Source organism: Aspergillus homomorphus, assembly GCF_003184865.1.
Source record: "Aspergillus homomorphus CBS 101889 unplaced genomic scaffold BO97scaffold_16, whole genome shotgun sequence".
Lineage (NCBI taxonomy): Eukaryota > Fungi > Ascomycota > Eurotiomycetes > Eurotiales > Aspergillaceae > Aspergillus > Aspergillus homomorphus.
In genome coordinates this window covers 581360-604302 of record NW_020291902.1, presented here as the reverse complement: position 1 = coordinate 604302, position 22943 = coordinate 581360, and the positions used below count along the sequence as shown (strand labels likewise).

The 22943-nt window shown below is 52.2% G+C and overlaps 8 protein-coding genes across 8 annotated transcripts; 2 read left to right on the top strand and 6 right to left on the bottom strand.

Annotated features, from left to right (window-relative positions):
- Positions 1 to 212: 212 nt before the first annotated feature.
- Positions 213 to 2115, bottom strand: BO97DRAFT_451528 (ankyrin repeat domain-containing protein). The gene is made up of 2 exons (XM_025698984.1): positions 854 to 2115; positions 213 to 727 (listed from the first exon to the last, which is right to left on the bottom strand). The coding sequence occupies exons 1-2, from the start codon at positions 1982 to 1984 to the stop codon at positions 320 to 322; spliced, it is 1539 nt and encodes a 512-aa protein (XP_025551961.1). The 5' UTR covers positions 1985 to 2115; the 3' UTR covers positions 213 to 319.
- A 437-nt stretch (positions 2116 to 2552) lies between these two features.
- On the top strand, positions 2553 to 3719 carry BO97DRAFT_424438 (uncharacterized protein; the record flags this gene model as incomplete). The annotated part of the gene is made up of 4 exons (XM_025696975.1): positions 2553 to 2594; positions 2690 to 3086; positions 3139 to 3328; positions 3401 to 3719. 4 exons carry the CDS (start codon positions 2553 to 2555, stop codon positions 3717 to 3719), a joined length of 948 nt encoding a protein of 315 aa, XP_025551960.1.
- Positions 3720 to 5843: 2124 nt separating this feature from the next.
- BO97DRAFT_405376 (uncharacterized protein) lies at positions 5844 to 6676 on the top strand. Its single transcript, XM_025695170.1, has one exon. It carries the CDS (start codon positions 6106 to 6108, stop codon positions 6442 to 6444), a length of 339 nt encoding a protein of 112 aa, XP_025551959.1. The 5' UTR covers positions 5844 to 6105; the 3' UTR covers positions 6445 to 6676.
- A 633-nt stretch (positions 6677 to 7309) lies between these two features.
- On the bottom strand, positions 7310 to 11288 carry BO97DRAFT_414147 (regulator of nonsense transcripts 2; the record flags this gene model as incomplete). Its single annotated transcript, XM_025696332.1, has 8 exons — positions 7310 to 7419; positions 7466 to 7610; positions 7660 to 7962; positions 8010 to 8288; positions 8336 to 8493; positions 8543 to 10978; positions 11144 to 11188; positions 11270 to 11288. The coding sequence occupies 8 exons, from the start codon at positions 11286 to 11288 to the stop codon at positions 7310 to 7312; spliced, it is 3495 nt and encodes a 1164-aa protein (XP_025551958.1).
- A 328-nt stretch (positions 11289 to 11616) lies between these two features.
- BO97DRAFT_405375 (uncharacterized protein) lies at positions 11617 to 12605 on the bottom strand. Its single transcript, XM_025695169.1, has one exon. The coding sequence runs from the start codon at positions 12287 to 12289 to the stop codon at positions 12005 to 12007; it is 285 nt and encodes a 94-aa protein (XP_025551957.1). The 5' UTR covers positions 12290 to 12605; the 3' UTR covers positions 11617 to 12004.
- A 280-nt stretch (positions 12606 to 12885) lies between these two features.
- Positions 12886 to 14078, bottom strand: BO97DRAFT_424435 (zinc-dependent alcohol dehydrogenase family protein; the record flags this gene model as incomplete). The annotated part of the gene is made up of 3 exons (XM_025696974.1): positions 12886 to 13380; positions 13465 to 13863; positions 13923 to 14078. 3 exons carry the CDS (start codon positions 14076 to 14078, stop codon positions 12886 to 12888), a joined length of 1050 nt encoding a protein of 349 aa, XP_025551956.1.
- A 536-nt stretch (positions 14079 to 14614) lies between these two features.
- BO97DRAFT_405373 (GPI inositol-deacylase) lies at positions 14615 to 18431 on the bottom strand. Its single transcript, XM_025695168.1, has 6 exons — positions 18031 to 18431; positions 17103 to 17952; positions 15685 to 17050; positions 15471 to 15636; positions 15195 to 15421; positions 14615 to 15142 (listed from the first exon to the last, which is right to left on the bottom strand). Exons 1-6 carry the CDS (start codon positions 18355 to 18357, stop codon positions 14908 to 14910), a joined length of 3171 nt encoding a protein of 1056 aa, XP_025551955.1. The 5' UTR covers positions 18358 to 18431; the 3' UTR covers positions 14615 to 14907.
- A 2404-nt stretch (positions 18432 to 20835) lies between these two features.
- On the bottom strand, positions 20836 to 22505 carry BO97DRAFT_389954 (sugar transporter family protein; the record flags this gene model as incomplete). The annotated part of the gene is made up of 3 exons (XM_025693739.1): positions 22271 to 22505; positions 21541 to 22215; positions 20836 to 21486 (listed from the first exon to the last, which is right to left on the bottom strand). The coding sequence occupies exons 1-3, from the start codon at positions 22463 to 22465 to the stop codon at positions 20836 to 20838; spliced, it is 1521 nt and encodes a 506-aa protein (XP_025551954.1). The 5' UTR covers positions 22466 to 22505.
- Between the last annotated feature and the right edge of the window lie 438 nt (positions 22506 to 22943).

Genomic DNA, 22943 nt, shown 5'->3' with positions numbered 1-22943 from the left:
GGCGTGCATAAGGTAATGGTCTAGAAGCCCGCATGTGGGGGGGATTCTGCCCCGCCGGGGATGAATTCATTGCCGCCTTCTCTATCTACAGTACCATTCTCTTCTCCACTCTTCTATTCCTGGTTCTCGAAAAAGACTAAACCTGATCATCTTCCATATTTATGGTTGCAAATCTTTAGGCCAAGGTGATGCTATTTCCAGCGACGACTAAAGTCTCCCCGCGCCCATCGTTCTCTGGTCTCTCTCAATATTTCACGCGGTGTTTCTCCTGCAAGGTTGGCTTGATCCATGGAGGCCCCAGCGCCCTGAAGAATGTCGATCATCTTCTCAAGCGCCTTAAACCTTCTTCAAGCGGAGTTTCTGCATGTTCACTGTTATCCATTTGTCGCCATCTCGGAAAGATACTCGCTCCAGCAGCTAAATGTAGCGGGGTATTTCCCATCTTATTGACTGCATTGACATTAGCACCCCGGCTGAGCAGTATACAGACTGCGTGGGCTTGAGGAAGTCTCCTTGCAATATAATGCAGTACGGTATCGCCGTTCACATCAGAATTGTTGATGTTGACCAGTGTCAGGATTTTCTCCAAGGCCTCAGCATCAATTAACCTGATATTACTGTCTCTCATGGCCAATCTGTACAACATGGTTCGACTAGACTCATCGCACATGCTCGGATCTGCCCCATGCATAACTAGAATAGCAAGCAGCTGTAAAAAGATTTCACACTTTACGCCGTCATCTGTGCGATGTGATACAGCGTAATGCAAAACAGTTGAGCCCGGTCTATCCGCGTCGATGTTCCGGGCGTTCAGGATATTCCGGTCGGGTTGGTACTCCAGAAGTAATTTCACTGCTGCGAGACAGTCGGCATCCCCCACACGACTGTTAACCGCATAGTGCAGTACTGTCTTGTTTACTTGATCCTTCACATTGACCATCGCTGGCCCAATATCAAGAAGCAGTTTCACAGTACGCAACAGGCGCGAGGTTACTTCCGAAGAAGTCAAGGTGGCTATTTCGTCCTTATCGCCCATTAACGCCCAATGGAGTGGTGGCCGTCCGTGGTCATCTCTTCTTGAAACCATCTCGGCCAGTCCGGTCTGACCCCTGTGGTCCAGTATCGCTTGTATCGCGTCCAGATTCCAGTATCTACTAGCAATATGCAGTGGCGTGACCCCGGCGCACCGCAAGCCACCGCTAAAGGCATAGGGATCGTACCATGTCTGCACAATATGCGTATCGGCGCCTGCCGCGATCAAGCGGGATACCATCATATAGCTAGCGCGGGTTACCATATTACCCAGCACAGTGTCCCCCAGTATCTCATGGTCGCCAGGCTGGGCTTGCCATCCGAGTTGATAGGGAAGCATGTATTGATCTGTCTCGCGGACCGAAGCACCACTGGCCAAACAGAACTCGATAAACTCGCCATAGCGAGCGTGGTGCACTCGCAACTTCTCCCGGATCCCCGCGGGACTTGTCTCCTTCATCTTTCTCTTCAAGGCCTGCACGTTACCCAGAAAAGCTTGTGCGGCACAGATCAGCGGTGTCGCCCCCTTGGCATCCCGATCCCGCCACGCGCCCAGGGGTGGTTGATGGTCGAGTAGAAACTGTGTCATTTTCCGATCAGCGTTACCACAGGCGAGATTAAGTATTCGAAAGTCAAGTCTCTGCAGATATTTTTCCAGCGGCTGTTGAGAATGCGTAGGGTCGGACTGGTAGAGATCGATCAAGGCGCGTAAAGTGTCAAGACTTCCATGATTCGCCGCGGAATAGAATGGCGGCAACGGGTAGTAGCCGTAAAGGCTTACTTTTACCCGGCTGAAAATATCCTCACCGTCCTCTTTTGCTTGCTGGTTGTAGCGGAGGAGAAGAGGCACGTCGTTTTGTTTGATGATCTCATCTAGAAAATCTCTACCTCCAGCATCGTAATCACCCTCAAGGTCTGAGTGTGGCTCGTGAGCCGCATGGTCTGGTATCATGGTCCAAGATTACTGCTGAAAAGCAAAGACATAGAGGAACAACAGATAAGTAGATAGGTAGGTAGGTAGGTAGACAGGTAAAGAGCGATGTAGATGGGTTTGTGTCCTGGACGCGGCACGTACAGGTGGATTATATGTTATTGACAGATTACATGATTCCTTAATGCTCGATCACTATATAAACGAAGATACCCGCTAGTGCATCCTCACTCAGCCAATCGAAGTTATCCGTAATTCGTATACCGTCAAATGACAGTAGTCTATGCCTAGAATAGCATAGCGCAATCTCCTATCCGGGGAAGACGGTGGAGGCGTTGCATACGGAATTTCTCTCGTATTAGCTCCCATCTCATTCATCTATCATTGTCCAAACCTATTTCTCTGAATGCCTATCAGTGTATCAATACCAGAGCCGTATGCCGCATCGACGTCCCCATCGAAAGTCACGGCATGGCTGTGCCGAGTGCAAGAAAAGACACATCAAGGGTATACTGACTCCCACATCCGCTGCCAGTGGGTCTTTCAGCCCTGTTCCTGGAGACCGCGTCTCTATCCTAGAAAGCAAAGAATGCTGACGACTTCTTCCAGTGTGATGAAGGGCTCCCAGCCTGTACGTTCTGCAGTGATCGTCGATTAGCCTGCCACTATGCCTGCAAACCGCGGGGAACCAATGCCCGATCAAGTAGTCACCACTCACTTCCTAAGGATCCAAATGGCGGAGTCTCTTCCTCCTCCTCTGCATCACTCCCAGCTCCACCAGTGACAACGACTCCTCTTTCTGCAGCGACAAAGAGTCTTCAGGTCGACACTCGACTTCTGGAAGCAAACCTCCTCCACCATTACTACACCCACACTCATCTGACAGTAGCCGACGACAACCACAGCCGAACTCAATGGCACAGCGTCTTATCCAAAGTGGCAACCGGGCACTCCTCCACAGTAGACAGTCTCCTAGCATTCACAGCCCTGCACCTGGCGGATCTTGAACCCAACCGGAGACAATTCTGGACGATCATCGCCTTCGACTACAGCGACAAAGCATGCTCCGCGCTCTCCAAGATTGTCATCCGGCTATCCGCCGCCACGGCCAACGGCGGCTCTGGTGTGCTCAATCTATATTGTCGTGTTGGCAATTGCACAACATCGATTAACAGATCCATCCGCGAATTACCTGGACGAGGTCCTGCGAATAGCAAAGTTGGTTCGCGGGTGTGTCTTGCTGGGACCCAAGACTAGTTCATTCAGCCAGATAGCGGAGGGAACAGACGATGGCAGGCCCGGAAGTCCTCAGGACAATCCGCAGAAACTGACCAGAAGCTATCATGCAGCCTCCAGAATACATAAGTGAGTTGCTATATCAGCCGCTTCTGACCGTTGATTTCAAAACCTAACCGGGAAACAAATTCTGCCTCTCAGCTTTGCTTCTCAAATCCTCTCCCAACTCTACCAGACACCCGCGGGCATCCCGGCACAGAACCATGCGGCAAATGTAGCCGCCACTCAACACGTACTGTCACAGATCGCCGAGAGGGACACGCCCCGGCGGCTGGACATGGGGGCCTTGCCCATTTGGCCTGTCTTCTTCTCGGAGGCTTTCGCCGACCTGCCTAAGGCGCGGGACTTCGTCGCCCGGCTCATCTTCCTGCTTTATCCGCTGGCATTGCACTTCTTCAGGGATGCCTGGTTTTGTTGGAGACATGGGGAAGAGTCTCAGCAAAGAGCTGATCTCGCGTGAGGAAGATCTCCCAGCTGCGTGGGGCGAGATTGTGGATGCGATGAGAAGGGAATTCGAGGAGCCACTCGATGCAGGATAGGCTTTGGTATAATCATTCTGGGGTCATGTTTGCAAGGCAGAACTGAAAACCCCGGCTGCAGAGACTCGTGAGGCTTTCAAAGCATTTTTTTCCGTAAAGTTAAGTAGCATGAGAGGATTTCTTTCGATCCTATCATTCGTGACGCATTCTGCGCCCTGTGAGATAGCAACAAGCCCCGAAATTTCGACCTAGACCTCATCCGACGAGTCCCCCGTTCTCTGAAATCCTGGACGTACAGAACAAACCCGCCAAGAGATTAGATTGCCCGCATCTGCATACAGTGTCACATAGCAGACACCAGCACTGCCATGAATATGACACACACCCATTCAGCCCACGAGCGTACCCAGAATCAAACGAGGGAATCAATTTTGCACAAGATATCGAAACATCTGAGAATCACACGATTAGAAATCCAAGCCTAAACTTCTAGACCCAAAGAAACTCGAAGAAGCAACCCCCCTCGGCGTTGACCAGCGGCATCGGAGTTAAAATCTCGAACCCTCGGAATGAACACGACACTCCTTCGGACTAAACTGACAGAAAGAAAAAAAGCCCAGCCCGCAAACCCAACGTCATAACCCAGGAATGATCTCAAAGAACTAGCTTGTAATTGTAATCGAGTCATCGTCACCGCACTGCATAGCCACCTCAACAATCAAGCACATGCTTTACCGATTCTTGTGGGATGTAGGACAAAGGCGGGATTGAAGCCTAGAACTTTAGTTATGACGGATTTGAGTCATCTGGGAGCGGGATACGCATGTGGACATGAAGAGCGGGAGAACCCACTCAACCTTAACGGAGGTTATTGTTTTCTTGATTATTCATGGCTGGAAGCAGGATCCGATCTGGACTTGGCGAACCTGGGACTTGACTTCAGGGTGTCGATCATGTAGTTACTTGGAAGCTGCACGGGGTTGTTGTTACACATTTCAGGGCCTATCTGTCGGTCATTGACCTGGGATGAGGGCTGAGCAGTTGACTCTGTCCTCCGTATAGTATCCCCTTCATAGTGGGGTGTTTTCTGTCGAATGAAAAGTATACCTCAACACCCCAACAAGTCTAGTATAATTCGAAGTAGGTATACCTCCAGGCAGACAAAGCAACAGGCAGAAACAACCATGCAACCAATGATTAACCCACTCATCAAGACTAAACCCTGCGTATACGAATCCCACCCAGGTCTTATCTACCTAATGTCTACATAGAATCTCTGCCATCCCCACTGACTCAACCCGACCTGGACTCCGATCCCGGCCTTCTATCTACAGTCGAAACTAAAGTTCATCACGCCTCGTGTTTCGGGTTTGGAGTTTCCTGCCTGACAAATGCGTCGTTGTTCCCACGCCCTTCGCGGCTTGGTATGTGATGCAAAGGGTGCAAAGGGTGCAAATGCCCCGTTCGGTGCCTCCACTGCACTTTATTGTATCTTTGATTCGAGACTACTGGTATTTTTGATGGGGTGGCTGGTTATTTCAAAGTAGGTGGTAGGTTGTCACTTATGCAAATGATGGACTCTACTTACTGGCCTCAGGGTCAGGATTCAAAAGTCCAGAGCCACTGCAGTTCTACAATAGTAAACAAAGGTAAACAGAAACCAACCATCCCACTAAGAAAAAAAAAAAAAAGAAAAAAAAAAAACTAAACCGCATCAGCACCCCGATACAAATCTCCCAAGCCAATGCCAATGATGGGTGGGCTTCCGGGAAACCTCCAATTCCCATTCGTGGCTGGGCCCCGGGGCTAACGCCAAGTCCCAGGGCTTGGTCCATGCATTTATTTTTATTTTTCTTTTTGTTGCTCGGGTTTATTCCGTGTTTCTCGGAGTAGATTCATGGGGGTGGGCTCGGATTCGGCGTTGTGTGAGTGTGACACTGCCAGTGGGTGACAAGAACAATGAAAATGACAGGTGAGTGAATGAGTGAGTAATTGGTTTTAGGTAGAGAGGACCGTGGGGGTGGGATTTATTTACATGCTTTACTTGGATTGGGGAAATTGTATATAAGGAATGTGGATTCTCCTTTGATTTTACTTGTTCATACTTCATACTTCATACTCCATACTTATACTTAATTGAGGACATACCTACTCAACAAGCTACCTACCTCCTCTCTATCTTATTCAATAAGCATCCAGCTATCTATCTGACACATCACATCGTTGACAACTACGGAGTACCCTGCACATATACATACACAAGCATACCTCCTACAACCACATACCCACTGAACAACATCAAACACAACCACCACCACGATATACCAACCACACCAAAACCCAAGACCAAACAAGATAAAGACGAAAATGCCCTCCCTAACCCCCACGCTCTCCACCACCTCAACCACAAAAACCTACCGCGACGACTCCGCCTCAGAAACATCCAGCCTCGCCTCCTCGACCTCCACCCTCCGCTCCCTCACGACCAAGTACCTAAGCAAGACGAAAGACCTGGGCACCACATCCCCTACCTCGCCTAAAGAAACCGGCACGAAGACCAAGACCAAGACCAAGAGAGAGATGAAGACTACGCCTTCGAAAAAGAGCAAGCATACCACTATGACGGCCTCTAGAGGATCGGGGTCGTCGGGCGCAGGGAAGAAGGTCGATTATGAGGTTTTGGGGACGTATCTTTCCCTACGGTGATCATTTTACAATTGTGGTTTGGGGTGAGGAGGGTTTAGAAGGGGGAAAAGATATAATGGTATAATTGGGAGGAAGGAATTGAAGATAATGATGAAGATGGGGGAAAAAAAGGTCTCGGGGTAATGATTATGATATATGCCTTGCTTTTCCCATTGGGATGGATTTGTTTGTTTTTGTTGACTGTCTTGGATAATTGATTGATTGATTGAGGGAAGTGAGTGATCCACTGGAGTTTTCGGTGTTGGATTTCTGCAAGAATCATAGATGTTGAGCTTAAATGATGACTACTTATTCCTACTACTTTCAATTTACATCATGTTTTGAACGGTAATTAAACCGTCAGATCAGCGATTGCCATTCTTATTTCCTAGCCTCTCCCTTCAACTTCCATCTGCTATCTTACCCTCGGATTATCTATCTCATTCTAAGATCGAATACAGCAAGATTTATCCACTTCGTCTCATCCGACCCTCGCCTAGAAGGCACAGCAGAAACCCGTTCTTCCAGATCTTGAACACCTCTTGCAAGGACCGAGGGGAGGGCTGCCACATACCCACTCTTTTCAACATGATGCAAACTGTGTTGAACAGACGCGTTGTTCATTGCGAATGAGCACGAGCATGGGGCCCAATTATCCAGTCCGACGGTCAGTCAGATCAGGCTGGCTCGAGGTCTCGTCATGGTAGTGGCTCAATGCTCCTTGCAGCCGAAACTGTGGCATGACAGCTAGAAAGGGACGTTCGATTAGGTTCTTCGGTTCGTCTTGAGAGAAGAGTCCCTCCCCACGCGGTATATCTGCCTGCATATTATTTGTCCACTTTGGTTGAGAAAACACCGCAGTGTAATACGAAGTTAACACCCCCGTCTACCAGTTCACGTCGCTCAGCTGAAGCTTCCGAGACCGGAAGGCCATTCTGTTACTGCCCGACTTGTCGAGGCGGGTATCACGATGGGGTGAGCGTTTCTCGGCCGCAGCTGCAACGGTCAGACTTGTTCCATGGCTCGTCTTCGAATAACATACCTTCGGCATTGGCATCGACTTCGTTGGTCATCTCATAATTCAAGACCAGGTTCTTGATCCGCTGTTGCTCCTCCCGGTCCGCTTGCTGCTGGCTTCTCATCGCCACCGCGAAGCTGGAATCGGACGGCAAGTCGATAGTGCGAGTCTGGACGGTTAGAATGATATACGCCACGCAGAAAATGGCAGAAGCTCACCTGTTGCTTGTTGCCCTTCTTCGTCATCAGCGAAAATGCCACGGTGTTGGTGGTAGGTTTGGGAGGCTCCGCGACGCTTTCCGCGGCAGCCTCACGACCAGACCGCTTCATGGGCAGAGGGATGTCGAACACGCCCTTGCGCTCGAACTTCCTCGATTCCATGCTCTCAGACATCATCTTTTCGAACTCGCGATCGAAGTCGGCCTCCGCCTCCGGGTCACGTTCCTCTTCCTGCCGGGTGACGAAGATCTGTTCATCCTCGGACTCGCTGTCGCCGGTGTTCTCAGCGTTCGCGCCGGACGCCTATACTCATTAGCATACTCTTGGTGATAATCTCAATAAGAACTTACCTCGGCTTCATCACTGGACTCCTGATCATCCTCCGCCTCGGGAATAGCATCCTCCTCCAAATCATCGTCAGAAGAGCTGCTTTCCGCATCCTCCTCCTCGGCTTCCGCAGGCCGCTCAGCATCCTGCATCTTGTAATTCTGCGCGACTGCGTCTCCGAACACTTGAGTGGCTTCGGTAAGGTCGGCCGCCAGCTTCCACTGAGGACGAGTCATCGAGTAGGTGTCTTGAACAAGGAACTCAACGTCCATAGGCAAGGGATCTTTGGTATGCATGTAGTACTGTTCAAATTAGTCGCTAGTCCAAATGCCCTCTATAAAAGCCATACCTGGAAGAAGGTGAGGAAGAAATCGAGCTTCTTCTTAGCGGACCCACGATCGAAGCAATGACCGCATGTATCGAGCAGCGTGCAGACCAGACGAATACGAAAGAAGTCATCGGGTAAATCCAACGGGTTGATCTTCCCCGCCATCGGCGTTCCGCCTTCTATAGACACATTAGAAATGCCCTTGGCAAGATTTGGGCCAGGACTTACCGTGGCCAAAGGTGACAATGCGATACAAGGTATCAAAGATCACAGGCGAGTCGATCATTTTATAGTTGTAGAGTTCTCCAAGGTACTTAACCTCAGCAACACGCTTCTGGTTGAACTTGAAGTCATTCTGCTCCAAACCCAAGGTGATCTGCTCGAGAACGTTGTCCACAACGCCGATCACAAACTCCTGGTGGTACCGGTAAAGAGCGCTGACCAAGATCGCGAGCAAATGGATGTTACCATACTTGACCTTGACTGGTTTGCTAAAGACTTTCTCAAGAATGTCGACCACCTCGCCCTCTTCCCAATGAAGCTTGCGGATCGACTTCAGGATCTTGGTGTAGTTGCGCTTGTTCATGTCCAGGTACACCAACCGACGGATATAAGCTTCGATGGGCGTGCGTTCCTTCTGCTGGATGGCAGGCCGCGGTGGCGGATCGACGTAGTAAACAGCATTCTCGATGATCATTCGCTCTTGTTGGCCAAGATGCTGCACCGCTTTCTTCCTTCCCAGCGTTTCCAGGAAAGAGGCCATCCGCGGTGAGGTCTCCGGGTTGCGGAGGAGGTAGCGACCGCAATTCTCCAGGAGATGGCCGATGATCTCGATGTTCATCCGTGAAAAATCGTCCAATGAAACCTTGAAGCAATGGAAGATGATGTGCTCCGGAACAACACCGAACTTCGTCAATTCCGCCAGATAGCGAACATTGCTCATCCGGACCTGCCCCAAGAACTCCTTCGACTTTCGGCGCTGAAGACTTCTGAACTCCTCATCAAGGTATGTAGTCAATCCCTGGGGGATGTCAGGCATATACTGCCCGAGCGTGGCGACCAGACGGGAGTACAGTGGCAAGAGATCAATACGCCCCTTGGGAACATCCGAAACCGCTTTGATAAGCCTGTTGCGCGACGCCTTCGAGTTGAGGAAGCAGAAATCCAAGGCCATCTGATCGACATGGTCTTTGGTCTGCAAGTCGGGTAACTTGGCAAGGAGCGCATCCACCTGAGCGCCCACGGTCTTGCTGACGAAAGCTGCAGATTGATCGTCGGCATCTGCACTCTTCTCCTCCGATGCTGGGGCCAGGGCAACAGCCTCAGGTTTCTCTGCGGTTGCTGCCTCTTCCCCTTCCCCTTTCTTCTTGGCTGCCTCGTCAGACTCGGGCTTCTTCTTCTTGCCATCCTCCAAGAGCACGGCCGGCACCTTGCCTTTGAGGTCAACTAGGTTCTCGTAGAAGCGCCGCTCCTCTTCATCTTCCCAGATGCCAGCACCTTCACCCTGACCACGCAGGTACTCAGTCGTCTTGACCAGCCCGATTCCACCAGCCGATGCCGCATCGGTGGTTTCCTTTTCGGCCAAGGCCGGCATTTCCGCCCCGAGACCCTCGCATAGAACCTGGGTATTGGCAACCAGCTTTTCCAGCGACTTGGTCTGCTTCTCGAAGTTGGCCTGGCGGTCCTCAAAGATCTCACCACTCTTCACGTACGCCTCGGCATTGCGCCGGCTCTGCGCCGCCAACGCTCTCTGATCACGAACAACATGCGCCTTGACGTCATCCAAGTACCGGTTCAAGATATGGCGGAAACGCAGCTGAAGCTTCTCGGGAATCAACGGGGGGTCATTCTCCTCCGCCTCACCATCAGCCCCATCATTCACCGCATCCCCGGAGGCTCCATTCGTGGTAGTAGTTGTCGTGGCGCCGTCCGCCTCGACGGTCTTCCGCCCTTCCTCCACCAACTTAGTCCCCAGCACATCCCAGCTAAAGCTCTTGACAAACAAGACCGCGAGAGGCAAGTTCAGATGCTCGCGATCATGACCCAGAAGATCCTTGAGGACTTCCATAGGGAACGGCTCGGACTCCTTCTCGCCGGCACCATCCTTGTTGGCCGCGGAAGGGGGCGCCTTGCTCTTCACGGGCCCGTCGGTCGCCTTGCCCACCACACCAGCATCCTTGCCGCCCTTGGTAGCCGCGGCGCCCAGATCATCCGGCCGATCGATATCGTCCAGCATTCGCAGCACGCCCACCAGCCAGAGCTCCGTGACGACGCGCAGCAGCACCCGGTGGCGCGACAGCCGCTCCTTCTCCTCGCGCTCGCGCACCTCCTGGCTCAGCGCCTTAAGCTGGCCCTTGTCCGGCGTGCTCAGGCCACGGCCCAACAGCCATCCGATCTGGCGCGTGAACTCGCCGGGGCCGAACCGCTGGTGCAGAGCGCTCGCGATCTCAACTCCCGTGGCGATCTCGCCGGGCGACTTGAGCTTGCAGAGCCCCTCGTAGCAGGCCGAGATGATCTCCGATAGGTACTTGTGGAGCGATAGGGTGCGGATGTCGGCGAGGAAGGTCTGTTGGGCGGAGGCATTGATCCCTGTGCGGAGACGCTTGATGAAGGCGGTGTTTTTCTTCAGGGCGGAATCGAGGTTTTTGCTGACGGGGAAGATGTCTGTTCATAGCAAGGTAACAAAATCAGTATAGTAACACTAGCAATCTTATAGAGGGAAAAAAGTGAGTGAGTGAGTAAGTGTGTGTGTGCGATGCAGTGAGAAAGAACACGCGGGGGTGAGCGTATGGTGCGTCATTATCGGGGAAGAAAAAGGGCGTTTTTTACCAGTCTCGCCAGCCCAGGCTTTCTCGTTGAAATTGCGGAGTTCCCCTGTAGTCAGAGTGCAGGGTTAGCCAATAAATAAATATTTTTTGTTCCCTAAGTGGGTGTAGGTATTCTGGAAAAGCGTACGCTTTCGGTGACGATCCATCACTTGGCCGGCGCTGCGATGTCCACTATTTAACGTGGGTGGGATGGATTTCGACTATCCAGAATTCCTTTCAGCGAATGGGAAAGGAGGGACGCATAAGTGACTTAAACGCCACATTTGGGAGAACGCTGGAACAGAGTAGCGCGCACTGTCTTAGGCGCCAAGGGAGGAGGAGTTTGAAGATTTACAAGAATGAAAGTGGCTGACGGAAGTTGCAGTGATGGCGGCGGCGGACGAACAGCCGAAGGCGGAGGGGACGATGATCTTACTCCACTGGCGGAGATGTTTATACTAACTTAGACTATACTTGTATACTAACCTTTTCTCTCAGGCAAATATTTTGTATTATATCCTTCTCTAGTGTTATCAATTCACACTCGTAGATGCGAAAGTGTATACCCTTAAAGAAATCATTCAGCAGTTAATCCCCGTGCTTCCCCGCACTAGACACTCTCAACAGTTTCACCTCCATGAACTATCCAATAATCTCAAGAAATAGTCACTTTATTAAACTGCACCAGCATTAACAGCAGACTTTCGCTCAGCACAATCTCCCTCACCTCCAATTTTACTCATTAAAGGAAAATCGATACGAACCCCCCACTCAACCGACTACACACACCCGTCAATCTTCAGAGCCATAATCATAATCATCATATAATCATCTCCCCTCTCCCCGATCCGATCCCCCCCAACTGAACCCCCAATTCAATCAATCACTGAACCCCAGCCGGCGCCTCCGAGAAACCAGGCTTCTCGCCCTCCTCCAACCCCAACAACCTCGCCTGCAACTCATGCTTCTGATCCTCGTTACTCCAGCTCTGCTGCCGCACCACGGGCGGCTTCCACGGCTTCTCTGTTGATGCGCTGCGACCCGCGGCCCCGAGCTCAGCGCTCAAGGAAGAGGAGGAGCCGCCGGAGCGGTCTGCCGTAGTCGCGTTTGTAGGGAGCTGGATGGCCTCCGACTCGGGGTGGGTGGCTCGGGTTTTGGTGGCGGACATTCTGATGTCTTTGCCTTTTGACGGGGGTGAATTGGTAGGGAGGTGTAGAGGTGGAGTTGATTTTCAGATTGTGTGTACGGTGAGGGTGGCTGGAAATTAGGCGTTCGTGGTGAGGGTTTATTATACTAGATCGAAGGTAGAATTGAGAGGGAGGGGAAATAAATGGTTAGGAGGGAGGGGAAGGGAAGCAGGACGAGAGCTTGGTGGTTATATGCAGTGGTTAGCTGTTCGGAAACTGGGATGACGTCTCTTGCGTGGCGATGGCTTTGCTTTTTTTGTCAAAGGACAAGAAGAATTGAGGCAATTGGCAGATGAAAAGACTAGGATAAAGAAGAGGGGAGAGAGAAAGAGGAGGGGGGAAAGGAACTGGCCACCACCGTCGGGGTCGGAATACAACGTCACTTTCGGGTCTAGAATGAGGGGAACGAGCAGAGGATGTATACTTCAACAACCACCTTATTTTGACTGCCAGAGCTTGTACTGCATCATGTTTTCGAGCTGTTCCTTACCGCGCCACCCTTGCAAATTATCTCATAAACCGTTCATAAACTTTACCCATTGTTCTGCCTACACCCTTCCATTTTCAACAAGAATACTCAATCAACCCTCACACAAACCTTCGAAAAATGCCTCTGCTCCTCCATATACCGATACGCCTCTCCGATCTCCGCAAACCCAAAGACCCTCTCATCGACCGCCGGCCGAATCTGATGCTCCTCAATGAACCGATTCATCTCCTCAAACTGCCGCCTCGTACCTAGCAAAACCCCCCGCACGGTACACAGATTCACAAGACAGTCGATCAACGTATTGAGATCCGAGTCCGGGGGAGGGCCGCCCAGCAGCCCCGTCATGGCAATGACACCCTCGGGCCGCACGGCCTTCAGCGACTGACTAGCCGTCGACAGCCCACCCACATCGACGACCAGATGCACGCCCTGACCGTCCGGGGTAAGCTGCTTGGCAGCCTCGCCCCATTTGGGATTACGGCGGTAATTGAGCACATGGTGCGCGCCGAGAGCGTGGAGTCGCTGCGCCTTGGTGTCGGAGCTGGTGGTTGCGATCACGGTGGCGCCGGCTGCCAACGCGAACTATTGCAAAATCCGATCCGGTGTTCAGTCAGTCAACCCGACTCCCAGATTCTCCGGGGGGGAAGTTAGCTTGGAACACAATACCTGCAAAGCAATAACCGACACCCCGCCGGTCCCCTGAACGAGCACGACATCGCCCTTCTTCGGCGCCCGCGACGCCAACCCGAACAGCGCATTCCAGGCCGTCAGCGCCGCGCACGTCAGCGTGCTGGCTTCCAGGAACGACAGGCCGGACGGCATCTTCACCAGCGCCGATTCATCGAAGATCGCCTGCCGGCGAAGCGTCCCGTCCACCTGCTGGCCCAGCCCACGGCTGATGTCCGCGAAAGTGACCGGTTCGTCGGCGGGCTTGTTCGGCACCATGTAGGTGCAGACTTGGTCGCCGGGCTGCAGGCCCTGTACTTGAGGCCCGACTCGTTCGACGATGCCGGCGCCGTCGGATGCGGCTACTACATGTGGGTGGATCACTAGGGAATGGGCGCCCTGGAGCATCGATCGCGGTTTAGCTTTCTGGTTTGGGAAGGGGAACGGGATGGTCGTACTTTTGCGATGGCTAGGTCGCGGTGGTTGAGCGAGGCGGCGTGAATGCGCACCAGAACATCGTGGTCGCCTAGGGAAGGGACGGGCTTTTTGTCCACGAGTTTGAGACTTTCCAGACCTTTTTGATCCTCGAGGATCCAGGCGGGGGAAGCTTGCATTTCGGCTATGAATCGGGTCAAGGATTAGTTATTCTCTGTGATTGGACTGTAGTAAAATCATGGTTTGACTTCGAATGGGGATACGATGGCTCTAATAACAGCTGGAAGACCCGCACACCCCATCAGGGCAGCCATTGCACTAAAGTCTCGAACCCAGAGAAACCCTGGATTCCAGTGGCAGTCGGTGGGTGGCTGCACCGTTCTGTGACTGCAATCCCGTATAGGTGTGGAGACCTTGAATCATGCTGATGTGCACGGCAGTTGACGACCTAAAACTTGCACAACTCAATGTATCGCCCGTCCAAAAATCTAGAGCTGCCATTGACCAATCTGAGGGCGGGCAGTGGGGGAAGATGAACGTTGTCCCGAAGTTTTGACGGATTCTATTAGGCGGGCTTGAAGCAGTCTGACCCACAACAGAAGGTCTTCTTGGACACTACACTGCGGGCAGATTTGCAGCTCATACTTCCCCAAGACCCGCGAGGGCACTTTCGATAAGAGCTCTACTAGTATGCTAAAACCTCAATCTCGTCTAAGTCTGCGTACATTATCTTATCTCCTGGTCAGAGTCTATATCCCAGTTCCCACCGTATATACAGACGACTCACGGCGCGCACAGATCGGGGTGATACTGTAACAAAATCCTGTACATGTAGGGAGGCCTATCACTCGGACAGGCAAAAAACGCAACGACGCCGCTCCAAAACAAAAGATATTGAACTCCTTATAATCATGGTCCCACGGGAGTAACCGGCAAAATGCAACAGAGAAGATAAGAGAAACATATAAGAAGCGAAAGGAGAAAAAGAAATCCACGAATTTGAGACTGCTATGGCTTTTTCTTCATGTGGCTGCCAGCTTCCGACGTGGTGGGCGTCCCTTCATCAGGGTCCACCAGCCGCCACAGCCGACGGATCGAGAAACCGCTGCCAAACAGGTAGATCACGACCAGCCAAGCAGCCAGTATATTAGTAAGATGGTGAAGCAGGTAGGCGTAAGAAACCCCGTACACTGCCGAGTAGACCGCAATGGCGAAGAGGATAACAGAGGTGATGTTTTTCAACCTGTAATTGTCAGTTTTCTCCGCAAGTGCCGCTTCATTGCAAAGAATCATACCGTGTAGTGACTCGAGGAATCATGGTTCCTGTAGTCATAGCCTCGACAAGCAGGATAAAGGGCATTATAGAGAGCACGTTATGGTGAGAAGAAAAGGGCATGAACCAGTGAACCACAAGATTGTGCGCCCAGACAAGCAAAACAAGGATGTTGATCGGAAGAATCCAGAGCATTAACAGGAAGATCGAGTAGGTGTAGTTGGCAAAGTTATAATGGGTCGTGGAATTCTGGCAAAACCATTAGCAAGGTTCGAAAGAAAAGTTAGAGGAGCCTTACGGTCTCTTTGGCATGCCATTGGGCGCGCACACAGGTAGCCAGTTGCACAATGCAGGCCACCATGTACGCAAATTGGTAAGGTACAACCGTGGAGACAAGGATCAATAGGATCGCCGTGTTGATCAGTCGCCGTCTGGGGGTAGGAGCACAGAACATGGAAAGATTTCTGCTACACTTAGTGTGAGTCTGAACAAAACAGGGCCAGAAAACTTACCCCTTGTCATCCCGCTTGATGTACCCTGACCGGCTGTTTAAGAGACCATAAATAAAGGCCAGCACCGAAAGCAGAGACAAAGCAATGTAGTTGATTAGGACACAAACACCCACACTGATCATACCAAAGATCGGTACTAGAAACCAGAAGAATGCATCCTGGGAGCCCAGAAGGAGGTCATTCTTGGTATAGTCCACTGGAGTTTCCGTAGCGTTCGTGCGCCAGTGGAACGGGTCGTCACGCTGAGGCAAGGTGCTAGATGTAGCCAGGGAGGAAGCCAGGAGTGACATAGCCAGCAGCAGAATGGGCAGGGATGACCGTATGGTGCTGTCAAGGCCCTCTAGGAAAGTGATGAAATAGCCTGTCTCGTTATACACCTGGAATTGCTTGCGGAGGACAAGTGCAATGACAAGAACCGGAAAGGCTGCAAAGACAGTCCGGTAACGCATGACAAGCTCACCCAAGCTACCCAGAATATCCACTGCCAAGGAGATGTCAACCGAAGACTCGCAAGTCGGGTCCGTCCACAGCTGGAAAGACACCCCGCCCAAGGCTGCCTGCTCGCGAAGGGGAGGAGGCATAAAGGGTGCAACGCCGTGCAGGTTGACATGGACATGTTGAACATTGACGAAGAATTTTGACTCGTGTGGATCCGGAATTGACTGGCGCAACAACGGTGCGAAAAGCTCTTGCTGATGCCGCGGACCCCGTCGCACAATCTTGAGCTTGTAGTTCAACAGACTGGAATGCAGAGCAGGAATCTTGACTTCTGTGAGCATCGGACGAGTGGCGGGCAGTCGCATCTTCACACCAGCGCTAAGCAGGCCTCCCAAGCCCACATGGGCTCGGATGACTGAATCCGAACTATCGGAGAACTCAGCCACGATCCAGCCGCGAACTGGCGAACGGGCCTTGTCAACAACCGCAACGAACTGGTGCTCTGCAAGGTCCTCCAGATCATACTGTAGGTAAGAGAATGGAGTGACCCTGTCGTAAGCATGCCTTGAAGAGTGCGTCGATGCCGGCAGATGAATCCCATCTTCAGCGGCATTCTTGCAAGCAAGACGGGTTGAGCCGGCACTACCACCAGAAAAGTCCATGTTCATCGAGAAGACGCCCGCAGATTTACCATTGTGCATAGGGAAGACGCTGCAGAACAGAACCTCCAGGGTCCCGTGTTCTCCGGGTTTGTCGAACTGCTGATTCGTAAGTAGTGTAAATTTCTTCCCTGCCACGCCTTGCGGAGGGACCGGCAGCAGGTGCACATTCGGACCGGACTCCTCGCCGAACTCGCGAAGAACAAGCCGCTGGCCTTGCGAGAGTATGGTATTGGTGCTGTCTTCTAACGTCAATAGTGTGCTGGGCTCTGCTCAAGCTGTCAGTACCATATGCAGTGAATAGCGCAATAGTGACAGTACCTTTTTGGGAGAGTGTTCTCTCCGCTACACTCTCCAAACCAGTCAAATACCATTTCTTGAAGATGCGCATGCGCTCAGCCCTCGGTTTTGTCTGGCTAGCCCGGCGAACGTCTACAACATCGAACAAAGATTTGATGATTGCCTTACGGAATTGGTCACACCATGTAATGGAAAGGTGATCCATCCCAATCCAAACATCGGGAATAGTGGAGGTGAAGACTGTGAAGCCGTGCGTTTCCGGAACGAGCGACGAGATACTGGCGTAGTCGGAGGGAACCACTGTATCGCGTGAACCACCAGCAATGGAGATCAGCGTCAGGTGCCACAGCGGGTTGTTGTTGGCCCATGTCTGCGAGTAGGCTTCACGCCAGTAATCATTGATTTGTTTGTAAGTGTGAACAATGTCCGATTCGAATGAGACAGGAGGCTTCGCATGCGGGGCTGACATGGTGATGATGGTGTTGACGGAATTCGCCTGGTAATTCGCCATGGTCAAAGCGGTGCGGGACACAATGCCTCCCATTGAGTGTCCGATCAGGATGACAGAGCTAGGGTCTGGCAGACTGGGGTCCCTCCGCGATCGTCGGGGATCATGGTAAAGCGACAGAATGTATGATATGGCTTCGTTCACATATTCCGCCTGGTCCAGCAGCGTTTGGCCATGGAAAGCTGCCATGTCCTCGTTGAAATCGATCATGAAGAAATCCAGACTTCGCGTTCCCGCCTTGAGACGTTCCTGGTCATGACGGACTACATCGGCGTAGTGTCGCGACGCTTCAGCGGCCAGGGATCGAACTTGTCGGTAACTGCCGGCATTTCCGGGCAAGAAGAGCACGGGAGCTCCGTTGAGCTATGGCCAGTGTTGAATATCAGTACGCGACGAAGGGCAATGGAGAACTTCGTAACAAGATGTGCGCCAAAAACTCACCCCGAGGTTTTCCTGGTTGTACGGGTCCACCCCTTCCTCCCGATAGAGAAACAGGTTATACTTGCTGGCAAACCGAGTATGCTCCGTATCGAATCCAACCATGCGGATGAACGTAGGGCTCATGACCGGGATACCACAACCATCGCCGCCGACTTGCCGCACGGTGAAAGACCGACAGATAAAAAACAAGAATATGGAGGCGAAGAGTGTGATGAGCGCAGCTAGAACGGAGATCGGCCAAGGACTGCGGAGGCGCGACGGGCGAAAGCGGTGGTGGCCATCGGGAGAGGCTTCCATGGGCAATCGCTGGGAGGCCAGCGGCGTCATGGCGGATGATGATCGGGATTCATGAGAGGAGGAAGGCGTGCGCCAGAGACTTGAGTTTCTAGAGCGAGGGTTCGAGGCACCCGTGGTGTCTCGCCGCAGATCGAAGCTGGTGCCGGTTCTGGCTGCCTGCGAGCGGGATTTTTCCGGCGGATCCAGAATATGGGGAACATGGCTGGGCTCTGTCGGAGTTCGAGAGACGGTGATCACGGAGTCTTCAGCATCGTCCTCGGCCGGCGAGCCAGACGAGCGTCTGTGCATTGGAAGTGGCCTCAGTCAAATTGATCATTCAGCACGTAGGAGAAACCGAGAGATGGTGGATTGGAGAAAGTGTGCGGTAATGGTGGACGGCGGCAAGGGGATCCGTCCCTAGAAGACGGAGGCTGGAATGCGACGATGGGCAAAGCGAGACACCGGCCAACGATCGGACAAGCACACGGATAGGCTACTCTGCTAGAAAGACTGGCTGAGCCGGTTTGCAAATTGCTGCCGTTCCTCCTCGTGCAATTGTTTGTGGTTGGTTCGAGACCGAATGGACCCCTAAAGGGAACGAGCTTGGGGTTCGCCGGAGGACAAACGAGCGACCGACGGAGGCGATAAGGAGGGGAATGAGGAGGAACGAAGAGATAGCAGGAGAGGTGGAAACCGGCGACGACGGAGGCAGGACGAGGGTCGAGAGACGCCGAGGCGAAGCGAAAGGGAGGGCGAGTCAAGCTGGGCAGGAATACCAGGAGAAGCAAAAGAAGCAGCAGACCGGAGAAGCGGAGCGAGGCGAGGCGATGGAGAAGAGAATCCCGACCGACCAAAGGTTGGTTGAGGTTCTTTTTTGGCACCGCAGACGGAACGGGCTTGGCGGATGCAAGTCGGCACGATCGAGGCACAATCGACATCGGCCTGTTCTTTCTTCCATATACTGAGCAGTTACAGTTATGTATTGTGTCGAGTGAGTGAAAATTTCAAGATGCGGCAGTGACTGCCCTCCTCACTTCTTTCCTTAACCCCAAGGAACTTTGCGGACTGGGTGTCATGAAGTCACCGTCGCATTGCCAGCCGACTTGGATTCAAGGGACGAAGGATGAGAGGTCCATGGATCCTGTCAGCCTGACAGCTATGAGGAAATTCTCTTTTACCCCGAGTTCTACTGCATGCTCAAGAAGAGAGCATGCAGTAGACTCACTACATTTTACTTCATCAATTACAAGCTCATGCGAAGAACCATCTCTCCTGCAGCTGCTCTATACTTTACTGCTGTATGGAGTCGTCCACAGTCTGGACTCTCCGTGAGACCCTGAGAGAGAGATTCGAGGCTCCACCACCAGCCCGTAGCTGAGTAAGTGATGGAGAACGGGCAAACTACGGAGTACATACAGTACATTATGTACATGAGTTGTTCTGCATCAACGGGAAAAAAAAAAAAAAAAAAAACTCCTGCAAGTCCTGCTTCGCAGTCCTTATTTTCGAGGGGCAAACACATTCACCCCTGAGTGCCATCAGACCACGCACGCAGTTCATCCTGCAGGTGAGAGTTCCAGGCAACAGCAGCTCAGTGAGTGCGGGGTCAACCAACACATCCGACTTAAGTATAAATGCGCCCCCTTCTCTCGGGGGGAACTTCGGACATTTCAGTTGAACCTCCACACTGTCTGTTCACCTGCAGACCCGTCCCCACAGGCAAGTGCAGGTCGATGATTCCCACTGATCACTACAGGCAAGTTTTTTTCGTCTTCTTCTCATGTCAAAGTACTGGCAATGCAAATGAAGAGACTTCAACCCTGTGATCGTCTTCAAACTGAGGACAATGAGCCCATTACAATTAAGCAGATGCCGATGCCCCCTTGAGATTTTAGGAGCCTGGACTATCTCTTGTTGTGTCTCGTGTCCTTGACTGACTCGATAGACTGCTAAGATTTAGAGGAACGCATGATCGCACTGCTTCAATCCAATCTAACAGATTGATGTGACACTGCCGACCTGTTCACTATCTTCATGTTTTTAACTGTTTGTTATATTCTATTCACATCCGGAACGTCATCTTGAATATTACTCACTACCCGAAATCCCCTTTGTTACTTCTTGAAGACTATTCTCTATGCCTGGTCTTTGGGTCTGCTGTAACTGCGGTTCGGGCGTCTCCCAGATCGACAGCTGCTCGGAATGTGTTCAATGCGGCAAGCCACGCTGCCCGAACTCCATCTACTTCGCACACCTAATCTGCGCCCATGCATAAGCCCATAATTTTTCCCTACATGTTCTACAGGCGACCTCGTCCTACCAACGAAGGCATGGGTCTCTTGGGAAATAGAGCATCATGGAATCTGATTAATATGTCTTGTCATACCCTGCCAAGCCTTAGAAATTGTCTAAGTCACCCCATTCAATGCAGACGTAGATTCCATATCTCGTGCAGTGCAATAAGCTCTGACGCTAAATCATGACTTCGTAGATCTTATTTCGTAAATCAAAGTATCTTCAACACGTACTTCAACCCTCCAGGGTCCGCACGGCGCCCTTCTCGGGATCACTCTCAATGCCCTCGCCGGCCATGCCGCGATGGGCGGTCACTTCTGCCAGGTCCGCATCGTGTGCCACGTCGAACTGGCGTCCCAACCGCTCCGGACCAAAGAATGTCACCAGGATCACATAAACGTAAACGCATGCCATGAAGATACAGATTACCTTTCCGTACTCATACCGCTTGGCCCCTGTGGCCGAAGGTGGTAGGGGAAACCGTTCTCCGATCGTTGACTCGATCGTGGAACTGGCCGAGGACACCAGGTTACCTAGCTGATAGGCTGTACCCACGGCAAAAGTGCGAATTGAGCCCGGGGACAGCTCCATCAGATGGATAGGAATCACCCCCCACGCGCCCTGCACGCAAAATTGCTCGAAGAAGGCGGCCGCCATAACATTGGTCGAGGTCACGAAAGTGTACGGGTAGAGGAGAGCACCGCCGATAATGCTGACCACAATGATCGAGAATCGTCGTCCGAAGATCTGACTTGCCCACCCGCACAGGGTACCTCCTGTCAATGCGCCTAGGTTGGCGACGACTTGGGTGACGGTGACGGCATCAGCCGAGAAGCCAAACTGGCTCTTAAGCATGGTCGGATACAGATCTTGCGAGCCGTGAGACTGCTATAGTCAGTGGATTGCTGACGAAGGGGAGGGAGCAGTGGGGATATTTACCATGAAATTGAAGCCCGCCATGAGCAAGACGAGATAAATCAGGAGCAACCAGTGTCGCTTTAAGGCTGTCTTACCCTCCGACATGAACGTCGATGCCACTCCGCCTCGAACAGAGTTTCGCGTCCTTTGGCGCTCAATGAAGGCGTCTGTCTCAGGCAAACAGAGTCGGTAGATAATGATCAAGACTGGAGGGCATGCACCAAACCAGAACAACGGTCTCCACCCGTGCGGAGTCGTGTCGACCAGTCCACGCGCAAAAGCAGTCGCCAGCAGGTAACCGAACGCATATCCTTGTTGTAGTAGACCTGAAACGATACCACGCGCCTCCATTGGACAGTCCTCAAGCGCAGTAGCTGCTGCATTGCCATATAGCCCGCCCATGGCAATTCCAAACAGAGCACGACAAGCCAGGAACTCACGATATGTCTGACAGAAACCGGTTCCCAGCTCCAGCACAATGAACATGACGTTGTTGACGATGAAAGGCCATTTCCGGCCCCATCGATCGGCTGCTATGCCAAAGGCGATCGCTCCCACGGACCGGAGCATCAGGACGAGGGTTATGCCCCAGGTGATATCTGTGACTGATTTGTCAAAAGCTTTTGCGAGCTCAGTGGTGGTCAAGGAGACGGTGAAAAAGTCGAAGGCATCCCACGTCCAGCCAAAGAAGGCGACCTAAAGATACGGCTTAGCAGTGATCAATTGCTGTGGACGATCGAGGGTAACTTACGCCAAAGAAGAGCCATTGCTTGCCACTGAGCAAAGTAAGAGCCTTGATCGGATTAGGAGCAGGATTCATAGGGGGCACCAGAGTTGGAAGTCTAGTCGCCAGGTATTTTCCGATGCTCATCGATGGCAAATCATCCTCATCCGGAGCATGTTGCCGGACGACCCGCGATGGCCCGTCCTCTTTGACGCGAGACATGCTGGAAAGAAGAGCAGACGACAAGGTTGGGGCAGAAAAGAGACAGGAAGGGGGAAGAAAATAGGAAGCAGAGTCTTGTGTGATGTGTCAAAAGAGCAAAAGGAAATAAACCGAAATTCGAGACTCGGCCGCGGTTTTAAAAAGCCCGACTTCGGGCAGGCGCACACATTCACCGACGCCATGAGGATGACAGACCCCGCGATTCATCCTCGGGTCTAACACTAGCATCTTCTCAGCGAGGACCAGGCTTTAGTTAGCCTTTCGGACTCTTGCCGATCGCCCACATGAGGTAAGAGAGGCTGACACCTGGACCGAATCAGAACCATGCGGGGATAGGGTGGAAGGGCTTACTTTGAAAGGCAGATAGGGGGTGGGAGGAGTATCTGAGTCAGAAAAGAGGCAGCTGCAGCTCTGCCCAGACCATTTTTCCTCTTTGTCTATTTCTTCCCTACCCTCCATCTCTATTCCTCCACTGCAA

What these genes read in the sequence shown, in the direction of transcription:
- BO97DRAFT_405373 (XM_025695168.1), bottom strand. Translation starts at nt 18,357, where the DNA reads ATGACGCCGCTGGCCTCCCAGCGATTGCCCATGGAAGCCTCTCCCGAT. An exon ending in ATCAAGCGGGATGACAAGGG is followed by an intron (nt 15,637 to 15,684) that starts GTAAGTTTTCTG and finishes TAAGTGTAGCAG; the next exon opens with AAATCTTTCCATGTTCTGTG. An exon ending in ATTCCTCGAGTCACTACACG is followed by an intron (nt 15,143 to 15,194) that starts GTATGATTCTTT and finishes TGACAATTACAG; the next exon opens with GTTGAAAAACATCACCTCTG.
- BO97DRAFT_451528 (XM_025698984.1), bottom strand. Translation starts at nt 1,984, where the DNA reads ATGATACCAGACCATGCGGCTCACGAGCCACACTCAGACCTTGAGGGT. An exon ending in ATGCCGACTGTCTCGCAGCA is followed by an intron (nt 728 to 853) that starts GTGAAATTACTT and finishes GACGGCGTAAAG; the next exon opens with TGTGAAATCTTTTTACAGCT.
- BO97DRAFT_405376 (XM_025695170.1), top strand. Translation starts at nt 6,106, where the DNA reads ATGCCCTCCCTAACCCCCACGCTCTCCACCACCTCAACCACAAAAACC.
- BO97DRAFT_405375 (XM_025695169.1), bottom strand. Translation starts at nt 12,289, where the DNA reads ATGTCCGCCACCAAAACCCGAGCCACCCACCCCGAGTCGGAGGCCATC.